Source organism: Electrona antarctica (assembly GCF_951216825.1).
Source record: "Electrona antarctica genome assembly, contig: scaffold_179, whole genome shotgun sequence".
NCBI classification, from domain to species: domain Eukaryota; kingdom Metazoa; phylum Chordata; class Actinopteri; order Myctophiformes; family Myctophidae; genus Electrona; species Electrona antarctica.
Genome location: NW_027637817.1, coordinates 60,001 through 80,657, shown reverse-complemented (window position 1 = coordinate 80,657; position 20,657 = coordinate 60,001). Strand labels below are relative to the sequence as shown.

At 47.2% G+C, this 20,657-nt stretch overlaps 1 protein-coding gene across 1 annotated transcript; it reads left to right on the top strand.

The window, feature by feature from the left end:
- Positions 1-17,158: 17,158 nt before the first annotated feature.
- LOC306918641 (twist-related protein 2-like) lies at positions 17,159-19,080 on the top strand (the record flags this gene model as incomplete). Its single annotated transcript, XM_079531531.1, has 2 exons — positions 17,159-17,442; positions 18,088-19,080. The coding sequence occupies 2 exons, from the start codon at positions 17,159-17,161 to the stop codon at positions 18,419-18,421; spliced, it is 618 nt and encodes a 205-aa protein (XP_079387657.1). The 3' UTR covers positions 18,422-19,080.
- Between the last annotated feature and the right edge of the window lie 1,577 nt (positions 19,081-20,657).

The following is a 20,657-nucleotide window of genomic DNA, read 5'->3' as shown; positions in this document are numbered from 1 at the left end:
TGGAACCCACTACTTTAGATTCAGCTGACAGGACAGCCCTGCGTGGTGGAACCCACTACTTTAGATTCAGCTGACAGGAGGACAGGCCCTGCATGGTGGAACCCACTACTTTAGATTCAGCTGACAGGACAGGCCCTGCATGGTGGAACCCACTACTTTAGATTCAGCTGACAGGACAGGCCCTGCATGGTGGAACCCACTACTTTAGATTCAGCTGACAGGAGGACAGGCCCTGCATGGTGGAACCCACTACTTTAGATTCAGCTGACAGGACAGGCCCTGCGTGGTGGAACCCACTACTTTAGATTCAGCTGACAGGACAGGCCCTGCATGGTGGAACCCACTACTTTAGATTCAGCTGACAGGAGGACAGGCCCTGCGTGGTGGAACCCACTACTTTAGATTCAGCTGACAGGACAGGCCCTGCGTGGTGGAACCCACTACTTTAGATTCAGCTGACAGGACAGGCCCTGCGTGGTGGAACCCACTACTTTAGATTCAGCTAACAGGAGGACTGCCCTGCGTGGTGGAACCCACTACTTTAGATTCAGCTGACAGGACAGGCCTGCGTGGTGGAACCCACTACTTTAGATTCAGCTGACAGGACAGGCCTGCGTGGTGGAACCCACTACTTTAGATTCAGCTGACAGGACAGGCCCTGCGTTGTGGAACCCACTACTTTAGATTCAGCTGACAGGACAGCCCTGCGTGGTGGAACCCACTACTTTAGATTCAGCTGACAGGACAGCCCTGCGTGGTGGAACCCACTACTTTAGATTCAGCTGACAGGACAGGCCCTGCATGGTGGAACCCACTACTTTAGATTCAGCTGACAGGACAGGCCCGCGTGGTGGAACCCACTACTTTAGATTCAGCTGACAGGACAGGCCCTGCGTGGAACCCACTACTTTAGATTCAGCTGACAGGACAGCCCTGCGTGGAACCCACTACTTTAGATTCAGCTGACAGGACAGGCCCTGCGTGGTGGAACCCACTACTTTAGATTCAGCTGACAGGAGGACAGGCCCTGCGTGGAACCCACTACTTTAGATTCAGCTGACAGGACAGCCCTGCGTGGAACCCACTACTTTAGATTCAGCTGACAGGACAGGCCCTGCATGGTGGAACCCACTACTTTAGATTCAGCTGACAGGAGGACAGGCCCTGCATGGTGGAACCCACTACTTTAGATTCAGCTGACAGGACAGCCCTGCGTGGTGGAACCCACTACTTTAGATTCAGCTGACAGGACAGCCCTGCGTGGTGGAACCCACTACTTTAGATTCAGCTGACAGGAGGACAGGCCCTGCATGGTGGAACCCACTACTTTAGATTCAGCTGACAGGACAGGCCCTGCATGGTGGAACCCACTACTTTAGATTCAGCTGACAGGAGGACAGGCCCTGCATGGTGGAACCCACTACTTTAGATTCAGCTGACAGGAGGACAGGCCCTGCGTGGTGGAACCCACTACTTTAGATTCAGCTGACAGGACAGGCCCTGCATGGTGGAACCCACTACTTTAGATTCAGCTGACAGGAGGACAGGCCCTGCATGGTGGAACCCACTACTTTAGATTCAGCTGACAGGAGGACAGGCCCTGCGTGGTGGAACCCACTACTTTAGATTCAGCTGACAGGAGGACAGGCCCTGCGTGGTGGAACCCACTACTTTAGATTCAGCTGACAGGAGGACAGGCCCTGCGTGGTGGAACCCACTACTTTAGATTCAGCTGACAGGACAGCCCTGCATGGAACCCACTACTTTAGATTCAGCTGACAGGAGGACAGGCCCTGCGTGGTGGAACCCACTACTTTAGATTCAGCTGACAGGACAGGCCCTGCATGGTGGAACCCACTACTTTAGATTCAGCTGACAGGAGGACAGGCCCTGCGTGGTGGAACCCACTACTTTATATTCAGCTGACAGGAGGACAGGCCCTGCATGGTGGAACCCACTACTTTAGATTCAGCTGACAGGACAGGCCCTGCATGGTGGAACCCACTACTTTAGATTCAGCTGACAGGACAGCCCTGCGTGGTGGAACCCACTACTTTAGATTCAGCTGACAGGAGGACAGGCCCTGCATGGTGGAACCCACTACTTTAGATTCAGCTGACAGGAGGACAGGCCCTGCATGGTGGAACCCACTACTTTAGATTCAGCTGACAGGACAGGCCCTGCGTGGTGGAACCCACTACTTTAGATTCAGCTGACAGGAGGACAGGCCCTGCATGGTGGAACCCACTACTTTATATTCAGCTGACAGGAGGACAGGCCCTGCGTGGTGGAACCCACTACTTTAGATTCAGCTGACAGGAGGACAGGCCCTGCGTGGTGGAACCCACTACTTTAGATTCAGCTGACAGGAGGACAGGCCCTGCGTGGTGGAACCCACTACTTTAGATTCAGCTGACAGGACAGGCCCGCGTGGAACCCACTACTTTAGATTCAGCTGACAGGACAGGCCTGCGTGGAACCCACTACTTTAGATTCAGCTTACAGGACAGGCCCTGCATGGTGGAACCCACTACTTTAGATTCTGTGAGCAGTAAAACAGCCCTTTTTTTTTGCTGTGATAAGACCTGAGATTCTATGAGTCCTGCCAAATAGTCTAGTAGCCAGCCCATAGAGCCCCATTGTGAACCTGGACATGTTGAGTACACCAAGGTTTTATGTTAGAAATGTTTAGTAGGGGTCCCGAGCATGTAGAAACTGCCGGATGCTAACTTGCATATGTTGGGCAATTTTCACAATTGGCATAATATGTGACCATACCAATTACAACCTATAGAAGGCAAAATATTCAACATTTAATCATGCTTTATGTAGTATGTGATGTGTCAAACTAGGGGGTTTTCATGTTGCTGAATCCATTCCAGGCATTAGTTTTGCAAAAAAAAAAGAAAAAAAAAAAGGTTAGCATCCGGCAGTTTCTACATGCTGGGGACCCATACTAAACATTTCTAACATAAAACGTTGGTGTACTCAACATGTCCGGGTTCACTTTTTGGCTACTAGGCTAAAAGGTCAAGCCAGCCTCTGTGTTCTTAAAGGGACATTTCACCCTTTTTGCAAAAATATATATGTTAATGACATTTAGAACACTTTCCTGGGGGTCTTTATGTGTGTAATATGTGGTTTTAGATATTTTAGATTTTAGCAGTCAGCCCAGTGTCTCTGATGTCATGGACACTGGGCTCACTTACTTCCTGGAACTACATGTTGTCTCAGTAAGACAGCCCTCCCCATATCCACAAGGAGGAGCAGTGCACCAAAGCATTATGGGAATTGTAGTCCAGGAAGTAAGTGAGCTCAGTGTCCATGAAATCAGAGACACTGGGCTCACTGCTAAAATCTAAAATATCTAAAACCACATATCACATGCACATAAAGACCCACAGGAAAGTGTTCTAAATCTTCTAAACGTCATACTTTCAGCGCCATTGCCGACGATTAAAGTCAATTGAAGCCTAATTTTGATACTGACGCTTAACACCATTGCGGACGGCCTTCGGCAATTGAGCTTTTATAGCGCGTTCGATTGCTCGAGCCAAAATGCTACTCACATTAGCTAGCTGTGTTGTTAGCACAGCACTGGATCGCCCATCTTAGATCGTCGTCGCCATAAGAATCCATTCTATCCATTTCTTTCAATCGCCTGTATCTCCTATTCCTTGTCCCAGATGGCATTTTGGTCAAAACAGCGTTTCTTTGACGGCACAGATCTGACGATGTAGAGCTCTCCAGAGCTCCGGGCTGGATTCAGATGGTAAACAAGGCCTGTCCGCTCCGTGTAGATTCCAAGGTTATGACTACTGCTCATGGACCGGAAATGGCGGCTTTTCAAAATAAGAGCTCAAATTAAAAAAATGCTGGCGTGAATTAGATCCTAATTTTTCAATAAATGATAGCGGCCTAAGTGTTAACATATATTTTTTTTATGCAAAAAGGGTGAAATGTCCCTTTAACAAAACAAAAAAAACAAAAAACAAGCCAAAGAGTCGTACGCAGTTAAAAGTAACACAAAGTGGGAAAAAACGCGATTAGAACCCCAGATCGCCATCAAAGGCTTTTTCTGTTTTGTTTTTACAGCCGACTTCAGGAGATCTGGCTCCTCGTATCCAGACAACTTCTAAAAGTCTGTTTTCATTCTCATCTCCCGTATCTCATTCAGGATGGGAACAACCATTTCTGGTGTTTTAAAACATTATGTTATACTTTATAGCTATTGAAAAATAGCAGATCTTACAAGTTCGTAGCACGGCACCGAGTGCCGTGGTTGTAGTGCCGTGCTACGAACTTGTAGATCTGCTATTTTTGAATCATCGTGACAATGTGGCGCACATCTTTGAATATGTATTCTTTCAAAACAAGCACTTTTTTAAGCTTCGGGGGGGGGGGGGGGGGGGGGGGGGGGTCCCTGGAACAACATATTTTCAGATGAGGGTCGGTGGCCAAATACATCAAATTCTGGGGCACCTTGACATGAAATAGTTTGAGAACCACTGACAGAAACATAGGGTTTTTCTGAAAACTGTCATGATTTAGAATACATTTGTAGAATCTGGTCTGAGTCTTAAATGGGTTAATCAGCACCCCCCCCCCCCCTATCTGTGTGTGTCTGTGTGTGTGTGTGTGTGTGTGTGTGTGTCTGTGTGTCTGTGTGTGTGTGTTGGGGGGGGGGGGGTAGTGGCGTATAGTAACAAGTACATTTACAGTATAGCCTATGCTTTCTACTCCACTACATTTGCAGAGTCAGATATTGTGTACTTTTACTCCACTGCAATTATTTGAAAAACTTTAGTTATACTATAGTTACTTTGTAGATTTGGATTATTATTATTACTTGCGCAAGCAGAGCGCGCAAGTACTAGTTTCGCCCGACGATGCGTATGCACCGTCCCAGCAAATGACGTAATGACTACTGACTACTGAGCTAGCTATATCAGATATACCCTGACGTCATTTGCTGGGACGGTGCATACGCATCAAGAGTAACCACAGTATACCGCTAATCAACTTACAAATTACATATACATATACATAGGAACATTACCTCTAATCCTCCCGACACTAAAACATATCGTCATTACGTCACCATCAAAAACCAATTACATTCTGGCATTGGATCCTTTAATCCATATCTTTATTACGTCATCATTGAGAGCTAGTGATCATTGAGAGCTACCTATACCAGTTATACCCTGACGTCATTTGCTGGGACGGTGCATACGCATCAAAGATAACCACAGTATACCGCTAATCAACTTACAAATTACATATACATAGGAACATTACCTCTAATCCTCCCGACACTAAAACATATCGTCATTACGTCACCATCGAAAACCAATTACATTCTGGCATTGGCTAGTTATCATTGAGAGCTAGCTATACCAGTTATACCCTGACGACACCCTGGCATTGGGTCCTTTAATCCACATCTTTATTACGATATACTTCATAATACTACTTTTTTACGTGCAAAAAGTAGGTACGTAGCAAATAGCTAAACCTAATAATTCAATATTTCAATCGTTCTTTCAAAGAGAAGCTGAGATTTGACCGTTTGTAGCGGTCGACAGTACTTGTACTAGAGTACTACGAGTTCTAGTTATTATTATTATTATATTATTATTACAAAAACATACATTAACCTACTTAAGCCCAATATATATACATTTCGGCCATTTTGAAAACAGCCGATCTACAAGCTTGTGAGATCGGCTATTTGAGCTACATGCGCTTTGTTATTTCAATAGATAGATATGCGAGCAGGGGTGATAGGTGTGGGGGGAGGGGGAGGGGGGGGGGGGGGACGCTTCCGCAAAGCTCTGGCAGAGAAAATAGACGTGGCGGACGGAGACGCGGGGTCTCTGCGGATGGAGTTGGACGGGAGTTCATGGTGCCGTTGGAGTGAGTGGGTGAGACGCGGAGTGGTGTCTGGCGTTATGTGACCTCTGGGAGAGGAGGGGAGGGAGGGGGTGGGGTGAGTGATGCTCCACATCACCGGGGTCACAACCCCCCCCCCCCACCCACCCGCCCCCGCCATGACGGCTGTGTCAGGGTCGCATGAATCACCCTTAATGCGCTCTCCGCTTTTTTATCGCGACTCCTCCACTCCTTGATAAGCACAAAGACTGTACTTCATCTGGTCTGGTCTGTCTGACTCCACGATGCACCCACCACGCCTTAAGCATGGGAGGGAGGTCCGTGCACGTGGCCTCTCAGGTTAGCACACGCACGCACGCACACACGCACGCACGCACGCACGCACGCACGCACGCACGCACGCACGCACGCACGCACGCACACACACACCCTAATGCTCTGGTTGCTACATAATAAGCAGTGTGGTTTTCGTTACACGTCCATGACTCATCACTGTACACTATGAGAAGATGTCCTTTATACATTATCCTCCATGACTCATCACTGTACACTATGAGCATGGCATGACATGTAAACATGTTAGGAATTTGGTTTGGTGGACAGCAGAGTGCAGTCACAACATTAGGACAGTTTGGTGGACAGCAGAGTGCAGTCACAACATTAGGACAGTTTGGTGGACAGCAGAGTGCAGTCACAACATTAGGACAGTTTGGTGGACAGCAGAGTGCAGTCACAACATTAGGACAGTTTGGTGGACAGCAGAGTGCAGTCACAACATTAGGACAGTTTGGTGGACAGCAGAGTGCAGTCACAACATTAGGACAGTTTGGTGGACAGCAGAGTGCAGTCACAACATTAGGACAGTTTGGTGGACAGCAGAGTGTAGTCACAACATTAGGACAGTTTGGTGGACAGCAGAGTGTAGTCACAACATTAGGACAGTTTGGTGGACAGCAGAGTGCAGTCACAACATTAGGACAGTTTGGTGGACAGCAGAGTGCAGTCACAACATTAGGACAGTTTGGTGGACAGCAGAGTGCAGTCACAACATTAGGACAGTTTGGTGGACAGCAGAGTGCAGTCACAACATTAGGACAGTTTGGTGGACAGCAGAGTGCAGTCACAACATTAGGACAGTTTGGTGGACAGCAGAGTGCAGTCACAACATTAGGACAGTTTGGTGGACAGCAGAGTGCAGTCACAACATTAGGACAGTTTGGTGGACAGCAGAGTTTAGTCACAACATTAGGACAGTTTGGTGGACAGCAGAGTGCAGTCACAACATTAGGACAGTTTGGTGGACAGCAGAGTGTAGTCACAACATTAGGACAGTTTGGTGGACAGCAGAGTGCAGTCACAACATTAGGACAGTTTGGTGGACAGCAGAGTGCAGTCACAACATTAGGACAGTTTGGTGGACAGCAGAGTGCAGTCACAACATTAGGACAGTTTGGTGGACAGCAGAGTGCAGTCACAACATTAGGACAGTTTGGTGGACAGCAGAGTGCAGTCACAACATTAGGACAGTTTGGTGGACAGCAGAGTGCAGTCACAACATTAGGACAGTTTGGTGGACAGCAGAGTGCAGTCACAACATTAGGACAGTTTGGTGGACAGCAGAGTGCAGTCACAACATTAGGACAGTTTGGTGGACAGCAGAGTGCAGTCACAACATTAGGACAGTTTGGTGGACAGCAGAGTGCAGTCACAACATTAGGACAGTTTGGTGGACAGCAGAGTGCAGTCACAACATTAGGACAGTTTGGTGGACAGCAGAGTGCAGTCACAACATTAGGACAGTTTGGTGGACAGCAGAGTGCAGTCACAACATTAGGACAGTTTGGTGGACAGCAGAGTGCAGTCACAACATTAGGACAGTTTGGTGGACAGCAGAGTGCAGTCACAACATTAGGACAGTTTGGTGGACAGCAGAGTGAAGTCACAACATTAGGACAGTTTGGTGGACAGCAGAGTGCAGTCACAACATTAGGACAGTTTGGTGGACAGCAGAGTGCAGTCACAACATTAGGACAGTTTGGTGGACAGCAGAGTGCAGTCACAACATTAGGACAGTTTGGTGGACAGCAGAGTGCAGTCACAACATTAGGACAGTTTGGTGGACAGCAGAGTGCAGTCACAACATTAGGACAGTTTGGTGGACAGCACAGTGCAGTCACAACATTAGGACAGTTTGGTGGACAGCAGAGTGCAGTCACAACATTAGGACAGTTTGGTGGACAGCAGAGTGCAGTCACAACATTAGGACAGTTTGGTGGACAGCAGAGGGCAGTCACAACATTAGGACAGTTTGGTGGACAGCAGAGTGCAGTCACAACATTAGGACAGTTTGGTGGACAGCAGAGTGCAGTCACAACATTAGGACAGTTTGGTGGACAGCAGAGTGCAGTCACAACATTAGGACAGTTTGGTGGACAGCAGAGTGCAGTCACAACATTAGGACAGTTTGGTGGACAGCAGAGTGCAGTCACAACATTAGGACAGTTTGGTGGACAGCAGAGTGCAGTCACAACATTAGGACAGTTTGGTGGACAGCAGAGTGCAGTCACAACATTAGGACAGTTTGGTGGACAGCAGAGGGCAGTCACAACATTAGGACAGTTTGGTGGACAGCAGAGTGCAGTCACAACATTAGGACAGTTTGGTGGACAGCAGAGTGCAGTCACAACATTAGGACAGTTTGGTGGACAGCAGAGTGCAGTCACAACATTAGGACAGTTTGGTGGACAGCAGAGTGCAGTCACAACATTAGGACAGTTTGGTGGACAGCAGAGGGCAGTCACAACATTAGGACAGTTTGGTGGACAGCAGAGTGCAGTCACAACATTAGGACAGTTTGGTGGACAGCAGAGTGCAGTCACAACATTAGGACAGTTTGGTGGACAGCAGAGTGCAGTCACAACATTAGGACAGTTTGGTGGACAGCAGAGTGCAGTCACAACATTAGGACAGTTTGGTGGACAGCAGAGTGCAGACACAACATTAGGACAGTTTGGTGGACAGCAGAGTGCAGTCACAACATTAGGACAGTTTGGTGGACAGCAGAGTGCAGTCACAACATTAGGACAGTTTGGTGGACAGCAGAGTGCAGTCACAACATTAGGACAGTTTGGTGGACAGCAGAGTGCAGTCACAACATTAGGACAGTTTGGTGGACAGCAGAGTGCAGTCACAACACTAGGACAGTTTGGTGGACAGCAGAGTGCAGTCACAACATTAGGACAGTTTGGTGGACAGCAGAGTGTAGTCACAACATTAGGACAGTTTGGTGGACAGCAGAGTGCAGTCACAACATTAGGACAGTTTGGTGGACAGCAGAGTGCAGTCACAACATTAGGACAGTTTGGTGGACAGCAGAGTGCAGTCACAACATTAGGACAGTTTGGTGGACAGCAGAGTGCAGTCACAACATTAGGACAGTTTGGTGGACAGCAGAGTGCAGTCACAACATTAGGACAGTTTGGTGGACAGCAGAGTGCAGTCACAACATTAGGACAGTTTGGTGGACAGCAGAGTGCAGTCACAACATTAGGACAGTTTGGTGGACAGCAGAGTGCAGTCACAACATTAGGACAGTTTGGTGGACAGCAGAGTGCAGTCACAACATTAGGACAGTTTGGTGGACAGCAGAGTGCAGTCACAACATTAGGACAGTTTGGTGGACAGCAGAGTGCAGTCACAACATTAGGACAGTTTGGTGGACAGCAGAGTGCAGTCACAACATTAGGACAGTTTGGTGGACAGCAGAGTGCAGTCACAACATTAGGACAGTTTGGTGGACAGCAGAGTGCAGTCACAACATTAGGACAGTTTGGTGGACAGCAGAGTGCAGTCACAACATTAGGACAGTTTGGTGGACAGCAGAGTGCAGTCACAACATTAGGACAGTTTGGTGGACAGCAGAGGGCAGTCACAACATTAGGACAGTTTGGTGGACAGCAGAGTGCAGTCACAACATTAGGACAGTTTGGTGGACAGCAGAGTGCAGTCACAACATTAGGACAGTTTGGTGGACAGCAGAGTGCAGTCACAACATTAGGACAGTTTGGTGGACAGCAGAGTGCAGTCACAACATTAGGACAGTTTGGTGGACAGCAGAGTGCAGACACAACATTAGGACAGTTTGGTGGACAGCAGAGTGCAGTCACAACATTAGGACAGTTTGGTGGACAGCAGAGTGTAGTCACAACATTAGGACAGTTTGGTGGACAGCAGAGTGTAGTCACAACATTAGGACAGTTTGGTGGACAGCAGAGTGCAGTCACAACATTAGGACAGTTTGGTGGACAGCAGAGTGCAGTCACAACACTAGGACAGTTTGGTGGACAGCAGAGTGCAGTCACAACATTAGGACAGTTTGGTGGACAGCAGAGTGTAGTCACAACATTAGGACAGTTTGGTGGACAGCAGAGTGCAGTCACAACATTAGGACAGTTTGGTGGACAGCAGAGTGCAGTCACAACATTAGGACAGTTTGGTGGACAGCAGAGTGCAGTCACAACATTAGGACAGTTTGGTGGACAGCAGAGTGTAGTCACAACATTAGGACAGTTTGGTGGACAGCAGAGTGCAGTCACAACATTAGGACAGTTTGGTGGACAGCAGAGTGCAGTCACAACATTAGGACAGTTTGGTGGACAGCAGAGTGCAGTCACAACATTAGGACAGTTTGGTGGACAGCAGAGTGCAGTCACAACATTAGGACAGTTTGGTGGACAGCAGAGTGCAGTCACAACATTAGGACAGTTTGGTGGACAGCAGAGTGCAGTCACAACATTAGGACAGTTTGGTGGACAGCAGAGTGCAGTCACAACATTAGGACAGTTTGGTGGACAGCAGAGTGCAGTCACAACATTAGGACAGTTTGGTGGACAGCAGAGTGCAGTCACAACATTAGGACAGTTTGGTGGACAGCAGAGTGCAGTCACAACATTAGGACAGTTTGGTGGACAGCAGAGTGCAGTCACAACATTAGGACAGTTTGGTGGACAGCAGAGTGCAGTCACAACATTAGGACAGTTTGGTGGACAGCAGAGTGCAGTCACAACATTAGGACAGTTTGGTGGACAGCAGAGTGCAGTCACAACATTAGGACAGTTTGGTGGACAGCACAGTGCAGTCACAACATTAGGACAGTTTGGTGGACAGCAGAGTGCAGTCACAACATTAGGACAGTTTGGTGGACAGCAGAGGGCAGTCACAACATTAGGACAGTTTGGTGGACAGCAGAGTGCAGTCACAACATTAGGACAGTTTGGTGGACAGCAGAGTGCAGTCACAACATTAGGACAGTTTGGTGGACAGCAGAGGGCAGTCACAACATTAGGACAGTTTGGTGGACAGCAGAGTGCAGTCACAACATTAGGACAGTTTGGTGGACAGCAGAGGGCAGTCACAACATTAGGACAGTTTGGTGGACAGCAGAGTGCAGTCACAACATTAGGACAGTTTGGTGGACAGCAGAGTGCAGTCACAACATTAGGACAGTTTGGTGGACAGCAGAGTGCAGTCACAACATTAGGACAGTTTGGTGGACAGCAGAGTGCAGTCACAACATTAGGACAGTTTGGTGGACAGCAGAGTGCAGACACAACATTAGGACAAGTGCAAAACAGGACACGACAAAAACAACATAGTGAATAAATATAAAGTGCAGAGACCGCCAAGTGGAACAGAAAACGATAGCAGCGCTCCAGCTGCCCATGCAGGAGGAGCTCCAGCACCTTGGACAGATCCATAAGCTGCCAGGTAACATGTTCAGCACCTTGGACAGATCCACAGGCTGGTACCAGGTAACATGTTCAGCACCTTGGACAGATCCACAGGCTGCCAGGTACCAGGTAACATGTTCAGCACCTTGGACAGATCCACAGGCTGGTACCAGGTAACATGTTCAGCACCTTGGACAGATCCACAGGCTGCCAGGTACTAGGTAACATGTTCAGCACCTTGGACAGATCCACAGGCTGCAGGTACCAGGTAACATGTTCAGCACCTTGGACAGATCCACAGGCTGCCAGGTACCAGGTAACATGTTCAGCACCTTGGACAGATCCACAGGCTGCCAGGTACCAGGTAACATGTTCAGCACCTTGGACAGATCCACAGGCTGCCAGGTACCAGGTAACATGTTCAGCACCTTGGACAGATCCACAGGCTGCCAGGTACCAGGTAACATGTTCAGCACCTTGGACAGATCCATAAGCTGCCAGGTAACCTGTTCAGCACCTTGGACAGATCCACAGGCTGGTACAAGGTAACATGTTCAGCACCTTGGACAGATCCACAGGCTGCCAGGTACCAGGTAACATGTTCAGCACCTTGGACAGATCCACAGGCTGCCAGGTACCAGGTAGCATGTTCAGCACCTTGGACAGATCCACAGGCTGCCAGGTGAGGTAACCTGATCAGCACCTTGGACAGATCCACAGGCTGCCAGGTACCAGGTAGCATGTTCAGCACCTTGGACAGATCCACAGGCTGCCAGGTACCAGGTAGCATGTTCAGCACCTTGGACAGATCCACAGGCTGCCAGGTGAGGTAACCTGATCAGCACCTTGGGCAGATCCTCAGGAATCCACAGGTATGTGGAAAGCACCTCAAGAAAGGCTGCAGAGTGCTTGCAGATGATGTGTGCAACTTTTGACTTTAGTAGTAACTGCTAATCTATGTCTTAAAATTCTGGAATAATAGCATAAAGCTAATTCATTGTAGGTAAATAGGCTTAAAAATCACAGGAGAGCTAGCGCTGCTAGGATCGGTTAGCACTGCTCAAAAATGTGTTGAATGTAAGACTACGTTTTTTCCCCCAATGGAAATATCTTATAAAATGGGGTCGTATCATAATCAGGGACTATAGAGACTATTTGACATTCAATGTTATTTTTCCCACAAATGAGTCTTGAAAAAATGGGGGTCGTCTTATAATCAGAGTCGTCTTATATTCGTCACAGTATGCCTATGGTATATATAGTTTATGTAAAACTATAGATTTGCTTGGGGCACTTCTCTTTGACTGTTGGGGCCTTTTGCATTAGTAGTATGTGATTCTGCCCGGTGGAACAATCCTGAATTGAAATGCAATTAAAAAAGGAATCCAGTCACAGTTCTGTGAATGAATGAATGAATGAATGAATGAATGAATGAATGAATGAATGAATGAATGAATGAATGAATGAACGAACGAATGAACGAACAAACAAATGTGTTGTCAACAATTTGGGGGTAGGCCTATATCGTGCTCTCTCTCTCTCAGGTTCGCCCCTGAAACGTTAAACAGATTAAGATGCAAGGTATTATTGCCCAGGCAGGTCAGACTTTAAAACAACCCCTACTGTGGGGGTTCCTCCTCGGGAACAATGCCTTCAGTCTCTGGGCCTCGACTGGAGATGTGTATAAATGGGTGTTTCACTGGTGTTGTGACCCCTGACCTCTGCACTGCCCTCCTGTTTCCTGCCGCAGATGTTGTCGTTCCCGTCGGAACGAGGCCTTCAAGCCTCCAAACCTAAACAAAGTAATCCTTCCCTCTCTAAACAACACGGATATTGTATCACTCACATCCTAGAGTGCTCTGGGTTCCCTGAACCGGTCGGGAGTCATGTCTGTGGGTCGGTTCCCTGAACGGGTCGGGAGTCACGTCTGTGGGTCGGTTCCCTGAACCGGTCGGGAGTCACGTCTGTGGGTCGGTTCCCTGAACCGGTCGGGAGTCACGTCTGTGGGTCGGTTCCCTGAACCGGTCGGGAGTCACGTCTGTGGGTCGGTTCCCTGAACGGGTCGGGAGTCACGTCTGTGGGTCGGTTCCCTGAACGGGTCGGGAGTCACGTCTGTGGGTCGGTTCCCTGAACGGGTCGGGAGTCACGTCTGTGGGTCGGTTCCCTGAACGGGTCGGGAGTCACGTCTGTGGGTCGGTTCCCTGAACGGGTCGGGAGTCACGTCTGTGGGTCGGTTCCCTGAACAGGTCGGGAGTCACGTCTGTGGGTCGGTTCCCTGAACAGGTCGGGAGTCACGTCTGTGGGTCGGTTCCCTGAACGGGTCGGGAGTCACGTCTGTGGGTCGGTTCCCTGAACAGGTCGGGAGTCACGTCTGTGGGTCGGTTCCCTGAACAGGTCGGGAGTCACGTCTGTGGGTCGCGGACCAAATGTTTATAGGGATCCCTTTATTTTGTTTCCTACATTTTGATTTTAATTATTGTTTAAAAAAAACACACTCCCCCAAAACAGCAAAGATTTTCATTAATTAAGAACAAAAATCAATGTTTTCTTTCTTCAGTAATTTCATGAAAATAAATCACACAAAACACAAAAAACATCACAGAAAAATCTAAGAAATTCCATAAATTAGAGAACAAATGTTTAAGAAGTAGTGAAAATAGCCGATCTACAAGCTCACAGTTGTGAGCTTGTAGAGCTCACAGTGTAGAGTGTGAGTGTACAGTGTAGAGAGAGCTTGTAGATCGGCTATTTTCCGTTTGGGTCCCATCTAATTTCTCTTTTGGGTGACAGGGTAAAAGGTTGGGGAACCACTGCTATAGTGAAGCTCCTTCACTTTGATTTGGACTCAGGAGGAGGGGAGGAAAACATTCCACCTATAGAATGATTTGGACTCAGGAGGAGGGGAGGAAAGCATTCCACCTATAGAATGATTTGGACTCAGGAGGAGGGGAGGAAAGCATTCCACCTATAGAATGATTTGGACTCAGGAGGAGGGGAGGAAAGCATTCCACCTATAGAATGATTTGGACTCAGGAGGAGGGGAGGAAAGCATTCCACCTATAGAATGATTTGGACTCAGGAGGAGGGGAGGAAAGCATTCCACCTATAGAATGATTTGGACTCAGGAGGAGGGGAGGAAAACATTCCACCTATAGAATGATTTGGACTCAGGAGGAGGGGAGGAAAACATTCCACCTATAGAATGATTTGGACTCAGGAGGAGGGGAGGAAAGCATTCCACCTATAGAATGATTTGGACTCAGGAGGAGGGGAGGAAAGCATTCCACCTATAGAATGATTTGGACTCAGGAGGAGGGGAGGAAAACATTCCACCTATAGAATGATTTGGACTCAGGAGGAGGGGAGGAAAGCATTCCACCTATAGAATGATTTGGACTCAGGAGGAGGGGAGGAAAACATTCCACCTATAGAATGATTTGGACTCAGGAGGAGGGGAGGAAAACATTCCACCTATAGAATGATTTGGACTCAGGAGGAGGGGAGGAAAACATTCCACCTATAGAATGATTTGGACTCAGGAGGAGGGGAGGAAAGCATTCCACCTATAGAATGATTTGGACTCAGGAGGAGGGGAGGAAAACATTCCACCTATAGAATTATTTGGACTCAGGAGGAGGGGAGGAAAACATTCCACCTATAGAATGATTTGGACTCAGGAGGAGGGGAGGAAAACATTCCACCTATAGAATGATTTGGACTCAGGAGGAGGGGAGGAAAACATTCCACCTATAGAATGATTTGGACTCAGGAGGAGGGGAGGAAAGCATTCCACCTATAGAATGATTTGGACTCAGGAGGAGGGGAGGAAAACATTCCACCTATAGAATGCACAGGAAATAAATCATGCGACGACCTTTATCTTTGCTATAGCACTATAGATTAATAGATTGTATAAGTACTGATCCCTGGTCAGTTTGCTATACCACTATAGATGAATAGGTTGTATAAGTACTGATCCCTGGTCAGTTTGCTATACCACTATAGATTAATAGATTGTATAAATACTGATCCCTGGTCAGTTTGCTATACCACTATAGATTAATAGATTGTATAAGTACTGATCCCTGGTCAGTTTGCTATACCACTATTGTCAGGGTTGACGTCACGACTACCTAGTCGTTACGTCACTCCCTCCTTTTATAAGGCCTCGTGCCAGAAAATATTCTCTGACGGATTTAAGATTTCTGTAGAGTTACTTCAAGAAGATAAATCTAACTTTAAACCTAAGTTAAAGCTTCCATCTCTAAACCCGGAATCCCATCTATTCGGCAGCCTCTAGACAAGACGTTACATCTAGTCAGCACTTCCGCACTTGTGACCACGGAATATCCTCAAACCCTACAACTATAGATTAAAAGGCAACTTTAAAATCAATGTAGGCTATAAGTTACAGTTTGAACACAATATTTAGCACATTGGAAATTAATTGGTTCAAATGAATAACAGTTGGTAGTGTTTGTACAATATATAACATGTAAAAACAAACAAAACAGTATCGTAGCTATACTATAATTATGAACAACAGATTGATCACATTGACTGTTATTTGCACTTGGAATGAACTGCCGTTGCTTGGATAGAATGACGCACCGCGCATGGATCCGTGCGTAAAACTCCATGCAGTGCCAAGGCGCACTGAATATAATAATAATAATAATAATAATAATAATAATAATAATAATAATAATAATTATAATAATAATAATAATAATAATAATAATAATAATCATCATCATAATATCATCTCCATTCAACCTCACTGCATGTGAACTTGCCCGGCATTCCTCATAGACCCGTTTGTTTTAAAACGGGAGGCCAATGCAAGGGAAATGGGACAAATGTGATCGAATCAATTCACGCCTTACATTGCAGGCCTAAATAAATATATATTTCACGATTTGAAAGTTGTGTTGTGAAACATTCTTGCTGTCCGGTGGTGTCTGTCTTTGTATTCAGGGGGGGGGGGGGGGGGGAGAGACAGAGCTTTACGCAGTAAAAACAAATCCCGAGTGTCCATTTCACTCAGTCGGATATAGCGCGTTAATGGAACCAAAAAAGGACCCGCGGGGCCGGGGGTCCATTTTAGCGCACTCTGGAGTCCAAATAACACCGAGGATTTGACAGTGATGGTTCCTTCATGGCTCATAGCTGAGCCCCCCCCACCCCCTCCCTTCGTCTCACGTAATTCATGTCCTCGGCCAATCCTCTCGTCTCTCCCAAACTCTTAAACGCCAATGCTGCTGCATGACTTATAAAGAACTTCCCCGAAAAGTTTCTCCAAAGTATATAGCAGTGGGAACCAAGGAGGGGGGGAAGTCTTCGTCTCGGGTGCCGCCGGCCGTGCCCCATATCTATGGATCATAACCGCGGGGTCTTCTACCGAGACAGGTGGACCAAAGTGGACAGACATATATAACCTTCATGAGGAGAGGAGGGAGAGGAGGCGGCGGCGGCGGCGGAGGAGAGCAGGGCTCGGACACATTCCGGGCTTCTCGTGGAAGTCTGAGGGTATGATGGGGGCTGAGGAGTCGGGCAGCTCTCCCGGGTCACCAGTGGACAGTCTTTTACACAGCAACAGCGAGGGCGAGGCGGACAGCGGCGGCAGACAGGCTCCGGTCAGCGGCAACAAGAGGAGAGCTGGTGGTGGAGGGGGGAGGAAGAGGCGCTTCACGGCGGCGGGCAGGAGGGGATCTGCGGCGGCCAACGGGGAGGAGGACTCCCCGGGCAGCAGCAGCCCGAGCCCGGCCGGGAAACGAGGCAAGAAGGGCAGCAGCGGAGGAGGAAGCAGCGGCGACAGGTTAGCCAATGGAATATGTAGGACTGTATATATAATATATATACTGTACGGAATACAACTGTCTGCGTGTAAACACAGCTGATAACTTAAAACGCATTTGAAATATGATTACCGGTATTCATATTTTTCTTCTTCTTTTTTTATAGGCTACTATAATCACTTTTGGGGAAAAAAATATAATGCATTTTTTTTAAACAAATGGCACAAATATTTTGCAGTCATATATAGGCTACTTTGGGACAAATAGCAACATTTTTTTCCTTAAATATAGTTTTGAGGAAAATCATGCTGCTAATATTTTCCCCCAAAGTGACTGAACAACAAATGTTGTGCTATTGTTTCAAAAAGTTTTATATTGCATGTATAATAGGCGTGTATAAACATGCATGTAAATAATGACTCAATGTCATGTTTACACAACGCTGTACCTCCTCCAACTCTCGCCTATATCCTTTCCCTGCATGTTATGTTCAACTATTTATATTTACATTTTGACACTTGCTTTGGCAACATAATAAAACGTATATATACAGGACTATAATTATGTTTTCTCATTCTCATGCCAATAAAACATCACTTTCTTTCTTTCTTTCTTTCTTTCTCTCTGCCTCGCCTCGACACACCTCGACGCACGCGCGCGCGCAGCCCGCAGTCCTTCGAGGAGCTGCAGACGCAGCGCGTCATGGCCAACGTGCGCGAGCGGCAGCGCACGCAGTCGCTGAACGAGGCGTTCTCGTCGCTGCGCAAGATCATCCCGACGCTGCCCAGCGACAAGCTGAGCAAGATCCAGACGCTGAAGCTGGCCGCGCGGTACATAGACTTCCTGTGCCAGGTGCTGCAGAGCGACCCGGACGCCGTGACGACGCACGACTCCAAGATGGCGGCGGCCAGCTGCAGCTATGTGGCGCACGAGAGGCTCAGCTACGCGTTCTCCGTGTGGAGGATGGAGGGCGCCTGGTCCATGTCCGCCTCTCACTAGCTATAGCGGGGCGGCTCTCTCTCTCTCTCTCTCCCCTCCCGGAGGGACTGAGGTCCCGTAGAGGGGGAGCTAGACGGACTATAGAATGAACTGGGATGGACGGAGTGAGAGTTGCGAGGCCCAGCCAGGCCCAGCCAGGCCCAGCCAGGCCCAGCCAGGGCCAGGCAGGGCCCAGGCAGGGCCCGGGCAGGCCCCGTTTTCGTTTCCCTCATGCGTGTGGAGGTTCATGGAGGCCAGGGCGCCTGGTGCATGTCGACTATGGCCCACTAGAATATATGGCTCTCTCTGGACGATTATTACCAGCCCCGTGTGGGACCCCAGGCCCATATGAGGTCCCACATGGGGCTATAGACGACTATATGAACTGGACGGATGGAAGCGAGACCCAGGCACCCATCCATCCTGCCAGCCCAGCCAAGCCAACATGGTACGATTTTTGGGGGTACGAGTTTACGTTCTCCGCGTGTGGAGGAGGATGCATGGAGGAGGGCGTCTCACTATTAGCGTCTCTCTGGAGTCTGGACAGTCTGGAGGAGGTTTTAAACCCTTTTTCATATCAAGGCCCATTATTTATTTATCCGGGATTTGAGGAGCGACGGTCGGACCACTATTTGATAACATGTAAAGGCTCTCTCGCCGAGTCGCCCACACCCACAAACTAAGGGATATATATATATATTTTTTGTTATCGTTGGATAAAGCTTTTTTTTCTCTCTCCACAATTCCATCTCCATGCTGTTGATGTCGGTACCATTAGGAGAGACAACAGGTAAATGTTGATCACAATGTAGAGACTTCTTGTAAATTATAAGTAATGCAGATGTTTAACATTAATAATATAAACTCTTGGGAGTGTAAAATGAAACCAGGTGGACCTGGCCTTCCGGGTCCATTTGGTTTCATTTTACACTCTCAAGGGTTCAAACTTTTCGATCATTTAGCAGCATATGGGGCGGACGGTGGTCCCCATGCTATAAACGATGGAACGTTGAACTCTCTGGTGGTCCGCGGACCACTGGGCGGGACGTATGTATAGATTTGAACTGGATGAAGCGACACCCAGCCAGACAGACAGACAGACAGACACCATGGGACGATTTGTGGGACCGCGTTTTCGAACAACAAGACCCTTATGATATTATAAGCTGACAGGGTAATTTACTCATTTCTGGGTCTTCCTTGTCCGACAAAAAACAACCATGCAAGCAAGCCACTTTATCTGCAGTACAATGGGACTAATTGAACTGTTTCAGAGTGTGTTTACACATGGAAACCAATCGGACCCGTACGGTGCTGATAGTGTATATATACACTACACACTCTTGTTACAAATGCATAAATTGCCTCTGAGTATTTGTATTGTATTTGTTTTTTTGTTTTGCTGCGAACAATGATCTATTGATTTCTAATCATTATCATCCATTGGAGCCTATAATAATCGGGCCTATTATTATTTTTAGTTTTTTTTTTACAGGTGACTGCTGATACTTTAATTGTTTTTTTGTTTTTGTTTTTGTTTTTTTTGCAATTTATAAACGGGACAATTCTGGATGCCCAAATAATGCTGGATATGATGGATGATAAACACAGACAGACAGACAGACAGACAGACAGACAGAGAGACAGAGAGACAGACAGACAGACAGACAGACAGACAGACAGACAGACAGACAGACAGACAGACAGAGAGACAGACAGACAGACAGACAGACAGACAGACAGATCTTCTAAACCTGTGCATGAATGAAGAAGATAAAACGTTTAAATGTTTTTCATATAACGTTGTTATACATTTAATTTATTTATTGCTGGTGAATGAAACGTGTTACATAAAGGAATTGCAACCCTGTGTCAGAAATATATACATTCCTATTTTTTAATATCTTTGTGTAAATATGTGTATATTTTGGGGTTTTTTGTTGCATTAAACCAAACAGAAAAGGGACATTTACTTTTTTTTCTTTATTTTTTTATCTGGCTCCAATTTTGTTTTGTTTAGCTTATATTTTCTTTGGATACTCCGTGTTGTATTTTATAATGAATGTTTGGATACTCCGTGTTGTATTTTATAATGAATGTTTGTTTTTATAGAGTTTGTTATACAGAAACCACTGTAATAGAAATATGATATTGTTTTTGCTATATTTCAATACATAATAATCCATGATGAAACCTTGTGTGTCCTCTCGTATGTCCATATATAGACGGGTCATCATGTCACGTCACATTTAATCCA